General features: G+C 45.7%; 1 protein-coding gene across 4 annotated transcripts; it reads left to right on the top strand.

Moving 5' to 3' along the window:
• Positions 1-1,904: 1,904 nt before the first annotated feature.
• On the top strand, positions 1,905-11,427 carry LOC102393384 (Golgi apparatus membrane protein TVP23 homolog B). 4 transcript variants are annotated; one of them, XM_006079440.4, is made up of 7 exons: positions 1,905-2,061; positions 2,719-2,801; positions 3,955-4,099; positions 6,188-6,277; positions 7,432-7,563; positions 8,874-9,002; positions 10,265-11,427. In XM_006079440.4, exons 1-7 carry the CDS (start codon positions 2,050-2,052, stop codon positions 10,298-10,300), a joined length of 627 nt encoding a protein of 208 aa, XP_006079502.1. In that variant the 5' UTR covers positions 1,905-2,049; the 3' UTR covers positions 10,301-11,427. The 4 variants fall into 4 exon arrangements, with proteins under 4 accessions (XP_006079502.1, XP_044795172.1, XP_025136304.1 ...); XM_025280518.3 differs by lacking the exon at positions 1,905-2,061 and adding an exon at positions 2,148-2,276; XM_044939237.2 differs by lacking the exon at positions 3,955-4,099 and having other exon boundaries at positions 2,004-2,061.
• Positions 11,428-13,321: the final 1,894 nt, after the last annotated feature.

Consider the following 13,321-nt stretch of genomic DNA (forward strand, 5'->3'; position numbering starts at 1 on the left):
CCAGCACAACTGAGCAAATGAACTGAACTGAACTGACCCTTTCTACACTGATAGTGTGTGTCGATGTTGCTACTTAAACCTGCTGAGGGGTCAGGCAGGTAATTTAGAAGCATGCAGCCCAGCACAGGGCCTGTGGCCCATCAGAGAGCTCAAGCCCCATCCGAAGGGGGTGCTCTCCACTAGCCCAGCATGGCCACGGGATGGAAACCATTCAAACAGTAGCAGAACAAAACAACAAAACACCAATCCCACAATCCACACAGTGGGTGGGCCACCAAAATCCTGGCATGACAGACTAGATGCACGGGATACCTGCTCCCAGCCTCTGCTTTACCTCCAAGTGCATGAATACTAATGTTTGACAGCCTTTCTCTCCTTGGAGAATTTTTTTCTCCATTATTTTTTTTTCTCCATTATTAAGACATCAGGTGTAAAGTAGCATTGGCCAATAGCCATACAAAATTGTGATTTGTATGGAAAGAATCCCCTCAATTAAGGAAACGTGCTTCTACTCATTATTCCATGAGTCTTCCAAGAGCAGTTTCACATAGGCCTGCCTAGCAGATAGAACACTGTTACAATCCCAGTTTCAGAGAAGACCCCAAGTCCCTGAACTCAGCTCCTTCAAGGGGCAAGAGCACATCCTTAGCCGCTAAACTTAAAACCATAATAAGAATAACATGTCCTATTGAGTAGGTACCCACCCTGCAGGGACACCCTTTCATCACCTTCTCAAGGAAGGGAAGGAACACAGGGGTCAGTTAGATAATTGGTAAGTGCAGATTTATTTTTTCAATTGTTTCCACCATTTAAAGTACAAAAGCAATGCTGTACAGGATTACACATCATTGTAGAACACTCAAACGAAAACTATGGAACACCCCGTCCCCAAACCTGCCCTGAGGCCATCCACACTGATGGGAAGGACACCCTGTAGGTACAAGCAACATCTCCACGTGATAAACCATGAAGCTTTCCCCGTTATCAGTTCAGTTCAGTTCAGTTCAGTCGCTCAGTCGTGTCCGACTCTTTGCCACCCCATGAATCGCAGCATGCCAGGCCTCCCTGTCCATCACCAACTCCTGGAGTTCACTCAGACTCACGTCCATCGAGTCAGTGATGTCATCCAGCCATCTCATCCTCTGTCGTCCCCTTCTCCTCCTGCCCCCAATCCCTCCCGGCATCAGAGTCTTTTCCAATGAGTCAACTCTTTGCATGAGGTGGCCAAAGTACTGGAGTTTCAGCTTTAGCATCATTCCTGCCAAAGAAATCCCAGGGCTGATCTCCTTCAGAATGGACTGGTTGGATCTCCTTGCAGTCCAAGGGACTCTCAAGAATCTTCTCCAGCACCACAGTTCAAAAGCATCAATTCTTTGGCGCTCGGCTTTCTTCACAGTCCAACTCTCACATCCATACATGACCACTGGAAAAACCATAGCCTTGACTAGACAGACCTTTGTTGGCAAAGTAATGTCTCTGCTTTTCAATATGCTGTCTAGGTTGGTCATAACTTTCCTTCCAAGGAGTAAGCATCTTTTAATTTCATGGCTGCAGTCACCATCTGCAGTGATTTTGGAGCCCCCCAAAATAAAGTCTGACACTGTTTCCACTGTTTTCCCATCTATTTCCCATGAAGTGATGGGCCCAGGTGCCATGATCTTCGTTTTCTGAATGTTGAGTTTTAAGCCAACTTTTTCACTCTCCTCTTTCACCTTCATCAAGAGGCTTTTTAGTTCCTCTTCACTTTCTCCCCGTTATGCTGCATGGTTAATTTCAGCTCCTGCTTGGGACCAGTCCGCGAGTCCCCGCCCACTCGCTAGCCCCGCCCCACCCCGAGCCGGCCCCGCCCCACCCCGAGTCGCCCAGTCCTCACGCTCGCCTCACCCCACTCGCTCCTCCCCCGAGAGCCCGGATGCGGAAGTGGGGCCGGGTTTCCGCTGTTACTTCGGCTCCTCTTGGCTGGTGGAGTGCTTTCCGCGTCTGGTCGGTCCCTCCCCGAGGCTGCGGCGCTGACGTGGCTCCCGGAAGTGGGGCTGGCGCCTAGCCGTCATGTTGCAGCAGGTAAGGGGCTGTGGGCGCCGGGAGACGGCGGCGGCGGCTGGGCCTGCTGGGTGAGGGCCTGGAGGGGCCCGGCCTGCCGGGTTTGAAGGGGGCAGTAGCGAAGACGCCGAGTGTGGACGGGCGAGGGGAGGGGGCCGCCGCCCTGGACATGCGATTAGAGGAGTTGCCCTCCCGGGCCTAGCGGTGAAGTTTATGCCGTCGAAGCAGCGTTGGAGGTGATGGGCGCTTGGTCCACTCCCGTGACCACATCTGCCCTCAGGGCGAATTACAGCCCTTACGTTTATATCTTCCTGTTTTTGGAAAAATTACACTTTTACTCAGATTATCGTAGGTGGTGTTTTCGTGTTGAGGGGTTACTGTGGTCGAGGCCACCGTCCTAGGCCCTGGGAAAGAGCTGCGAACAACGCGAAATGCTACCTGCCCTGAATGGGAGGGTGAAATGTACTGCGCGGGGGTGAGGGCTGGTCCAGGGCCGGGGCGCGGAGACAGGATAAGTTACAAGACGAAAGGTGTTTTCACGGAGTGATAACAAAGCCAGGGTGAGCCCTGGGCTGTGAGTTCTAGGTGGCTGTGACCGTGTCTTTCCGTTGTCTTCCGTGTTGAGTAGTGGAAGACGGAATTTCGTTTTGCCTCATGAATGTTTGCTTTTCCTATCAGGACAGTAATGACGACACTGAAGATGTTTCACTGTTTGACGCGGAAGAGGAGACAACTAACAGACCGAAAAAATCCAGAATCAGGTATGAGGACAAGTTGCAAGGGATGGGTTAAGCGTCTGGGGCTGTTTCGTCTGTTGACTGGTGCCAGCACTGGGATTCCGGGCAGAGTGGTTGTGCTTTTCAGTCTGAGATGAGATGACATCTCACGTTTTCTATGGGAATAATGGACATATGGAATTTTACTCAGTACTGAGTTTTCAAATCTTCAAAGCCAATTATTCGAACACTGGTGCTTTTAATTCTGACTCTTGTACCAAGGACACACCATTTTTTTAGATAGTTTCTAAAAATACATTACATTTGAGTTTATTGTGAAAATTTCAGTACTGTATCTTTTGTATCAGTTAATATGAAAACATCAAGCCAAATTTTAGTTCCAAACTTAGTACTCTCTAAAGAAATTCACTTAATGAAATCAAACTCTACCTGAACCTTGAAAACATTACACTAAGTGAGAGATCCCAGTGCAGAAGACCACATTTTATATGATTTCATTTATGCAGAATGTCCAGAACAGGCAAATCCATAGGGACAGAAAGTACGTTAGTGGTTACCGAGGGCTGGAGGAGGGGTGAGATTGGGGTAAATGGGCCGTGACTGCCCACAGGTAAAGGATTTCTTTTGGAGGCGGAGGGGGCGGGGGGGGATCATGAAAAAGTTCTAAAACTGATTGTGTGATAGTTGCACAATTCTCTGAATATACCAGAAATCACTGAATTATACCCTTTAAACAGGTGAATTGTATGGCATGTGGTTATATCTCAATGATGCTGTTAATGAAACACCAACTCTGCCTGATGGGTATTTTGTCTTAATGCCTGAAGGGAATTCTGAGGGAGTGCTTTTTAGACAGGTGAAAATGGGAGTCGGTCCTAAGAGCATAGTGTCCCTTATTTCTCCAACCTTGGTAAGGTTTCTTGTTATGTATCTTGTGAAAGTTTATAGTCAGTGAGGTGTAAAGTCATGTTTACACAGGGTATTTTCTGTGACAGCAGGGCCTAGTCAAATAATGGGACTTAGGAAAAAAGAGAGCTACTCGGTTTGCTTCTTCCTCAAGTCACCTTTTATTTTGACAAGACTCTGCATGGTTCTGTGGCTGAAACATTTTCATCTACATCTGCAGTATCTGTCGTAAAATGTAATTGCATTTCTTTTGTTATGTTTTGGTTTTCAGACACCCAGTGGCGTCATTTTTCCATTTATTCTTTCGAGTCAGTGCAATTATAGTCTATCTTCTCTGTGAATTGTTCAGCAGCAGCTTTATTGCCTGCATGGTGACAATTATCTTGTTGTTGTCATGTGACTTTTGGGCAGTCAAGGTAGGTTTGATTGTTTTTATTTTAAAATCATTTAATATGATGAGATTGAATGATGTATAAACAGTAAAAAAAAAAAAAAAGACACTTAGCATTTTCGATGGGGGTTAATTTATCTTTTTGTTACCTTAGGCCTCATCTGTGTAAAAGTGCCAGTTATGCCACAGTAGGTCACCGCTCTACTGACTTGTCTGTGTGTTATGTTAACCTGCACCAGCTTTAGAGTGAAACAAACAAAAATGCGACCAGCAGCTACAGACCGCACACATACTGCTTCTGGTCCACACCATTGGTTTTGCTTCAGGGGTCACCTCTGGCTGTGCCGTGTGTGATTTCTAGATAAGACCCCAGGATAGCTTGACCACAGATAACTGAAGGAGTCCCCACCATTGCGAAGGCGCCCATGGGAGCTCCAGGGCAGTGTTTCTTAGCCAGGGCCAGTCCCCCCACCCCAGCAGGTGTTTGTTGTGTGTCACTGTCCGAAGACATTTTTGGTTGTCACAGCTCGGGGTGGGGAAGTGTGCTGTTGGCATCACGGTGGAGGCCAGGGATGCTGCTGGGCATCTTAAGGTGCATAGCCGGGACGGCCCCCCACGTCAGAGAATTATCTGGCCCCGAGTGCAGATAGTGCTGGGGCTGAGGAGCCATTTTGTAGGGGTTAATGAGAAATAGACCCAGAGCCCATGGTGGTGGAGCGGTAGTTGTATAGATAGAGGGGCGCGTGAGGAAGTCACTGTGGTCCAATATGAAATGTAGACTCCAGGATTAGGCATATGCATATTCACTGTAAAACTTTTTTGTATATTTGGAAATTTTCAAATTTCGAATACAGGGGGAAAAAATGCAAAAACTAGTTTTGCAATTTCAGAGATGTGTTTACTGATTCAAAAACTAATAAGGTGTTAAAAGTCTACTCATGCCCCCCAGCCCAGCCATTTTAGATCTTTAGATTCTTACAGATAATCAGAAGTGGTTGGCTTGGTGGTGGCCAGTTTCTGTAGGCCACAAAATGTAGAGAATAAAGATTACAAAGGTCTGTTTCCTGTAGGTACTTCTTTTGTACAGTCTTCTTTGGCTTGAATTTCTTTGAATTCCTTTTGTTGCTTTATGTCCTAAAGTGTTTACTGTATCCAGGTCATAGTTTTGTTTTGACGAATGTTTCTTTTTGTTGTTCATGTTATTTCTGCCTAGCCAGATAGAACACTACCTTTTGACTTTTAGTCAGTTCTTCCTGGTAATTTCTAAAAATTAAATAATTAGAACCTTGTGGGTTTAGAGTTTTAAGAAATATGGCCAGAATATATATTTTCTGATGAACTCTTTAAAACAAAGGCTTAAAGAAAGTCACTCTTTGTGTGTGGCAGGATTACTTACAGATACACAAATAATTGAGATATGAAAATAAGTCAGGAATGGGGAAACCATTAAATGGACTGCTTACACAATACCAGAGACTGGGTGGCTTGCAAACAACAGGGATTTATTTTCCACATTCTGGAGGCTGGAAATCCAGGTACAGGGTGCCAGCATGGTCAGCTTCTGGTGAGGGCCCTCCTCTGGATTCTAGACTGCTCACCTCTTACACAGCTGAGAGCAGAGAGAGAGGATAGAAACTCTCTTGCCTCTAAGGGGGACACTAGTCCCATCTGCACAGGCTCCCCCCTCTTGACCTCATCTCACCCTCATCACCTCCCTCAGGCTTTTTCCTGACACCATCACTGGGCGATGCTGTGGGGCTAGACTTTCAGCACATGAATTTGGGGGGACTCAGTATTCAGTCCAAAAGTAGGTCCCAGTGGCTAAAGAGTCGGGTTTAGAAACAGGGAACCAGAGAAAGGACGAGCGCTCACGAGGGGAAAGAAGGGTGATGTTTGTGGATGTGCCGACCCTATCACCTCTGTCCTGCTGGGCCTGCCATGGCCATTGTAGTTACTCTTTTGTCCAGGCCTCATATGTACTGGTCTTAACTGGGTGTTATGGATGGAAAGCTGATGATTTGTTGTTTGTGAAATATTACACTAAGATAGGATGTTAAAGTAGATGTGTCGGTGTTGTTTTTAAAATGTGTGTATATGTGTTAATCTTCACCAGAATGTCACAGGTAGACTAATGGTTGGCTTGCGCTGGTGGAATCATATTGATGAAGACGGAAAAAGCCATTGGGTGTTTGAGTCCCGAAAGGTAAACAGCCTTTGGTGTTTTGGTTTTCTTGCGTGTTATTTAATACATTTTGTGTAGATAATAGTTGAATATTTAAGGATAAATTACCTATGCAGACGTAATCAACTCATAAAGAACTACCCCGGATCACTTGGCGGGGCAGCACTAAACTAGATGGCCTTCTGAACGCCCCATTTTCTCTGGCCGGCTCAGGCTGAAAATGGTGTGTCCAGGAAAGAATCATGAGAGAGGGCTTGGGCTCCGAGTGTATGCCATGTGCCTGGCTGGCCCCTAGGGGCTGCTGCTGCAGGATCTCTTCTGAGCCGCTTGGCTCTGGGCTATGCCAGGGGTAACTGCCTCCAATGGCTCCCTCTTGCCCCCATGGTCCTCCTCTGTTCGTGGGCAAGGAAGAAAGAGGATTGCAACTGCATAGAAAATCTGAGTTGATGGAAGCAGTTTGCTCTTCAGGCTTTGCCTTCAGAAGCCCTGGGGGACACTGGTCTGTTTGGGGTTTTTAGCCTGCTTCCCTGTAGTAGAATCAGCTTGGGCAGCAGAGGACAACATTCTTGGAGACAGCACGGGTTAAATCTCTCGCCCTCTGCTTGGAAGGGCCCTGACTAGTGCTCCTCAGAAAGCAGTGTTGTGCTCAGTGAGCCCTAGACCTTTATGTTATAAAACCCACCTGGGAAACAGCACACAACCTTTTACATTCCTGGGTATTGCTAAGACGTGGTGGTCATTTTCAGGGTCCTGACCCCTGGACCCTGACTTGACCTTTGAGTCTCCAGGATGACCATAGCCTTGATTTACTGAATCCTTACCATGAAGGTGTTGTTCAGGGGCTGATTATGAATAACCAGTGTAAGTGCAAGAGGCATGACTAGAAGCCTATCAGAGGCCACCCTTACTGTGTTGGATGATGACTGTCCACTCTGCCTTGAAAATGAAACATTCTTGATTTAAAACAAAGCATGTTAAGACCAGTTCTAAAAATCACAGTGATGGTACATCTGCTGTTTGAACGGGGCAGGGAGTAGGGGTTCAAAGTTGGGACTTGGGTTGTCTGTATTAATTTATTTAAATTTAAGGGTAAGGAGTTTTTCACTAAAAATGTTTTAACTTTTTGCCAATAAATAGCACAGAACCTCGGTTATTAAATCTGTGTTGTTTTGTAGGCCTCTGCTCAAGAGGGTAAAACCGTCTCCGAGGCTGAATCAAGGATCTTCTGGTTGGGACTCGTTGCCTGTCCCGTGCTGTGGGTGGTCTTTGCCTTCAGTGCCCTCTTCTCTTTCAGAGTAAAGTGGTTGGTGAGTGTCGGTGACCCACCCAGGTGGCCAGTGGGTAATCGCAATAGGTGACCACCAGTCTTATCAATAACATTAGGGTCCCGTCTCAAACAGGCAGCTTCATCCTGTATGTCCCGAGTTTGGGTTCTCAACTCGGCTTTCCTCTGAGCACCAGAAAACAGAGTCCTGTGAAAGACCCCGTCTCACCAGTTCTCCAGGTGCCCAGCAGTGTGTTGACTTAGCCCATCTAAGTGATTACCACATTGGTAATCACAGTGCAGTGATTACCACATTGGTAATCACAGTGCAGTGATTACCACATTGGTAATCACAGTGCAGTGATTACCACATTGATCCCATGACCTTGTCGGGTGTGGGTGGTCCGCATACTCCAGACATGCTTAGCTTCGTTTGGAACTAACAGTGGTCCTTCCTGAAAATGCTGGTGGTGACCTGTCCTGGTCATCTACTGCAACAGTCCTTGTACCATCTCTCTCAGTTTCTCCGGTTCAGGAGGTTGGAAGGGGCTTGTCTGGGAAGTTCTGGCTTGGGATCTTTTGTTTTTTTGATCGGACAGTGGCTGGGGGCTGGTATGGCCCCTCTCTATGAGGTCCCATGGCCTCCCACATGGACTTTGCACACGGTAGTTGGGGCTTCCTCACAGCCTGGTGGCCTTGTGGCAGTAAGACTGCACTCGAGGCTCGCAGCTCAAGGTGAGAGTGCTGGAGTTCACATGCTGAGGTACCTGGTGCAGCTGTACCTGTCTGCTCCGGCTGCCCTGACAAAGTCCCACAGACCGGGGGCTGACACGGCAGAACTGTGTTTTCTCCCAATCCTGATGGTCTCTGTCTCTCTGGATTATTGGCCATCTTCTCCTTGTGTCTTTACGTGGTCTTCCCTCTGTTCTTGTCAGTGTCCTAATCTCCTCTGCTTATAAGGACGTCAGTCATGTGGGATTAGGGTCTTGTTGATCTTTCTCTTGACCATTCTTTGGGATTTCTCAAGGAAATAATTGATATTTGCACTCCTTCTGGGTCTCAGTTGCTTTTATATGTCTACTCACAGAACCATGGAAAACAGTAGGGAGGGAATGGTCCTGCCACTGCACCCTGGGGTCTGACACAGAGCACGCATGTTGATGGCTGCTTGTTGGACAGTGCAGAGCTCATGGTGGATGAGTCTGTTCTGGAAGGGAGACGGGAGGAGTCTCTGCCACCTTTCACAAAGCTTCCTCCTTCTCTTTTGCGAGCTGGGCTCCATGTCTCATTGATGGCAGAGAGAATGGTCAGTCACCGTCAGGCCCATAACTGTTGATTGTTGCCCTCCCCCAGGCGGTGGTTATCATGGGCGTGGTGCTGCAAGGAGCCAACCTGTATGGCTACATCAGGTGCAAAGTGGGCAGCAGGAAGAACCTAACCAGCATGGCCACCACGTACCTTGGGAGGCAGTTTTTAAGACAAGTAAGTGTTCTATGGATCATTTTGATGTGGTCAGTGACTAATGCAGTGATGATTTCTAACTCTTTTAAGAGTTTAATTTCTGTGAAATACTTGAAGTTTTTAAAGGGATATATTTAAGTATGAAATGATGATGGTCAAGTTATTTTGTCTTTGGAAGCTTTTAGAACATTCCAAAAATGTCGGTGTCCTGAAGTTATTTTAAAACCAGAGGACTAAAATGTTCATTGACAATAATTTTTTTTTAGAAAAATTAGCTGAAGTTCAGTTGCTTTCCATTACTTCTGGTGGCAGTCTTGAAGAATGTATCTTAAATGGTTTTAGGGTTTATAGTAAGAGCAGGTTAGAAACATAAGACCGTATCATTAAAGATTATTTTATTACTGTAGTTTCTGGATGTGAAGGTTTCAGTTAGAGTTTTCAGTGGGATCAGTAGTATTCTTAGGTAAAAATAGTTTCTGGTAAAATCTTTAGGAAATTGATTAAGTCTTTGTGTGAGTGACGCCTCACATTTGCATTTGTGCAGTAGGTTGGGCAGGTAATGATGCACGGGACAGTTAACGAGTTTTCAACCTTGGCCCTGCATCAGGATAGCCTGGAGGGCTAGAACACAGGTCTCAGGGTCCCACCCCGAAGTTTCTTACTTACTTGATAACCTGAGGCCAGTCTCACCAGTTGCATGTTTACAGGTTCCCAGGTGGTGCTGATGTTGCTGGTCCAGAGATTACCTTTGTGACCTAGGCCCTGAGAGGCTAAGTGGTTCAAAGTGAGGGTTTAACCCAGCTCTCCTCTCTTGAAATTCGTTGCTCTTTCCTGTATGGTTTCTCTTGTAGAAAAGTTAAGAAGTGGAGAAAGCAAGGACTCTTGCAGGGCCATGACTCATCTTGAGGGCTTTGGCAGAGTCCTAGTATACTTTTGCTGGGTGAAGTCCACCTTATGGTAGTTTTCAAGTGTGCGCTCAATAGGTTTTTCCCTTCAGATTTTGAACCTTGAGCCTGACGTACATGGACAGGGTCAGTAGACTTACATGGCAGCCAGTGACGCTGTGGTCCTGTGAGACTGCTTGCTGGACATCTGGGTGGACTCACTGCTTTACTTCTCCAGCATGACAGTAATTTTTAACATAATCGGGCCATGTAGTAACTGCATCTGCTGACAAATACGAAATGTTTTCCTAGTGCTTTGAATCTGGTGGTTTATGTAAAATAGCTTTTCTTTATTTTGTAAATCACTTTTGGCATTAAGGAATTGTTTCTCTCTTGCAGACCACTGGCGACACTCAGACCTCCTCAGGAGAGTGAAAGCCTGCGTGCTTTTTTCAAGGGGAACCGCCCAGCGGGGTCTTGACTGAACCTTCAGAACTCAGAAGCTATTGCAAAGAGGAGTGTGGGCTTTGTTTTTCCATTTAAAAATTTACTTTAAGAAAAAGGAAAAGTAGTTTTCATATTGTCTTCTTTCTAGCACTTGGGCCTTGAAGGTGTGGTATGGCTAGAAACATTGTCAGCATTTGGTTTATGGTATACATAGGTGTCTGTCCGTAGTCTTGTGAGATCCCTGTGTGTTAAGTTAAAGTGTCTGTGTTCACGTCCACGTAAATGGAGACCTTTGCATCTTGGTCCATAGAACACAGAAGGATGTTCTTAGTCGATCTCAAAACTCTCTGTGCTTACGTACTGTTTCTGTAGATTACTTTAGAAGTTTTTGCTTCCATGGTAAGAGTGAGCACTTTGACTAATGTATACGTTAGAAATAATGGTTAATTTTACACTTAATATATACTTTCATGGTGAAACTTCTTATCCTAGGCATTCACAGGCAGGTAAAAACCACACTTGGGCTGTTGATGTTAACTAGTTTCTAAAATTTGGTTTATTGATGAGTCTTGTACTTAAGACCCAGTTAACATAACAGGAACATTCATAGTGTATTTTCATGGAATTCCTAGGGATTGCTGCTTTTCTATTTATTTTTGGGGGAGAATAGCCAGATTTTACTTTGAAGCCCCCAGAAGCTCTTCAGTGGTCCTCGGCCTAATGAAGTCTTTCTCCACTAAAAGAGTATTATTCTTATGTAATAGTGAGAATAATTATTTCGATACTTGGCATTGTAAATGCCTAAAAGACGTTTTATTTTACGAATCTATTTTTTTGTCTTGCTGTAATGGGGATATTGTAAATCATGCATTTGTATTAACGGTATTTCTTAAAACAACATATGTAACAGTCTGCAAAATACTGTAGGCATCTGTGAATTCTGTCGTAGGTACTGTAAACTTTGTTTTAATCAATGGATTATTTTGTGACTATTTATACATTGTTAAAAATTTTTTGAAGATGTTTTGTTTAATTGAATGCGTGTCTTTATTGGAGTGAGAGCTTTGAAGGTGCATAACTTTATATTTGTATAAAACTCTACTGTTTACAAAGCACTGTGACGTTTGTGATCTCATTTGATCCTCATGGTAAACCTGTTCTGTGTGACACCAGTGTATTGGTGACAGAGGGAGACCTCAGGTCACTGAGTGACTTGTCCAAGGAGCCACTCATTGCAGGAAGACCCATCAGGACACGTCTCTGATTTTTGAGGAAATCTTTGTCTCTAAAGGTCCTTTCCTTTCTTATGAATCATTAACTTACTAAGTCATTAATTTACACTCATCTGGTGAGGAAAGTGAACGCTGTGTAGAGATATGTTTTTATTGAACCTGAAAGATCCGACGTCAGTCTGTTGAGCTGGGAGTCTAGCAGGAGACCCAGTGGTGTCGTTCTCGAGGCAGCTGTTGTTATTTGAGGCTGCGATCCTAAACCAGACCGAATTTGGGAACGCGAATGTGGCAGCACCTGCTGTTCGCTGCTGTTTATCCCCCACTATTAGCTTTTCCCTTCTACTCATTTCCCATTAGCCAGAACATGGCAACAAGGACAGTGTTTCCCAGATTTTTCTGCCATTGTGTGGCTGCACTTCCAGGAAGTGTCCTTAGAAGGATGTCATGCCTGTCTCTTCTCCTTTCCACCCCTGTTAGCTGAAACGTACATGGAACAGATGGTGCTTGAATAGTTGTTGTGGTCAGTGGGGTGGAAGCCTCGTCTTGTGAACAGCGGAGAAGTAGAGGGTGAGTTCCCTCTGGTGGGGACAGTAGCCCTGAAGTGCCCGTCTGAATTTTTAAGCGAGAAACAGACTTCTCTCTTTTTTAAGTGTTACTACTGTTTTCCTGTTGCTGCAGCCTAACTGAATTCTTATCAGTCCGTATTTTTAGCTTCCCCCACAGTTTCTGTTAGTGTGGAATTTGAGATGTAGGAGTTCAGCAGACACACGTTTGCTCTTTCCACTGTGAGGTATTTAAGCTAACAAGTCCAGCCCTTCCAGATGCTGTTGTTGCATAAAAATTTGCCCTGAAACCAAGCCTTGCAGAGCATCATTTCATGGCACTTACACAAGCTGGGGATCAGGGGTCTGGGTGAAGCCCGTCAGAGACAGCTTTTCTCTGCTGCACAGTCTAGGCTCAGCTGAGAGGTTTGAAGGCCGGGGTTTGCATGCTCTCCAGGAGGCAGGAAGCATCTATGGGTGTCTTTGTGGGTCTGGAAGCTGATGATGGCTGTCAGCTGGACCACAGCCAGGTTACTGGTTAGAACACCTAAATTTGTAACCTCTGGGTTGTCTTTCCATGGAGGCTCATCTGGAGTCGTCTCCACAGCCTGGTAGCTGGGGTCTCAGACAGGCTTCCCTAGGGAGCCAGAGAAGTGCGTGACGTTCTATGACTAGCCTCGGGATTCACGTAGCGTCTCTTCTGCCACACTCTGGTTGAAGCAGCCACAAAGTCCCCCCATGTTCATGGAGAGGGGACATAGCAACCATCTTTGGAAGGTAAAAATCTGCCCCCCCCTCCCCACACACACTTTAATCGTTTCAAGACTGAAAGCTAGTTGGAAGAGACTATGGGGTGCAAATATTACTTTCCCTTTTGTCTTGCTTGGTCAACCTTGAGCACAGGTGAATTGGCTGACTGGTGCAGTTAACATGAAAGCACCGTTGCATTCCCCAGCCCCCATTTACCTGTTCCCTGACTCACACCTTTGAAAGCTGTGTGTTGTGCAGAGCTTATGGCACAGTAAGTCCACCGAGGTGTCAATACTATCATCCATCAAATTAGTAAAACTCTTTAGAGCTCATTCAGAGTTCTTTTATGTCTGTTAACCTCATTTGATTCTCCCTCTGTAACCTCGAGAGGGAGGTGAGACCGTGAAAACCTCGTGTTACTGACAGTTGCATGTAGTAGAGACAAACGATGTTCCCCTGCTATTCCTTTTGTTCTCCTCTGCTTC

The sequence above is a fragment of the Bubalus bubalis genome, chromosome 3, assembly GCF_019923935.1.
Source record: "Bubalus bubalis isolate 160015118507 breed Murrah chromosome 3, NDDB_SH_1, whole genome shotgun sequence".
Classification (NCBI taxonomy): domain Eukaryota; kingdom Metazoa; phylum Chordata; class Mammalia; order Artiodactyla; family Bovidae; genus Bubalus; species Bubalus bubalis.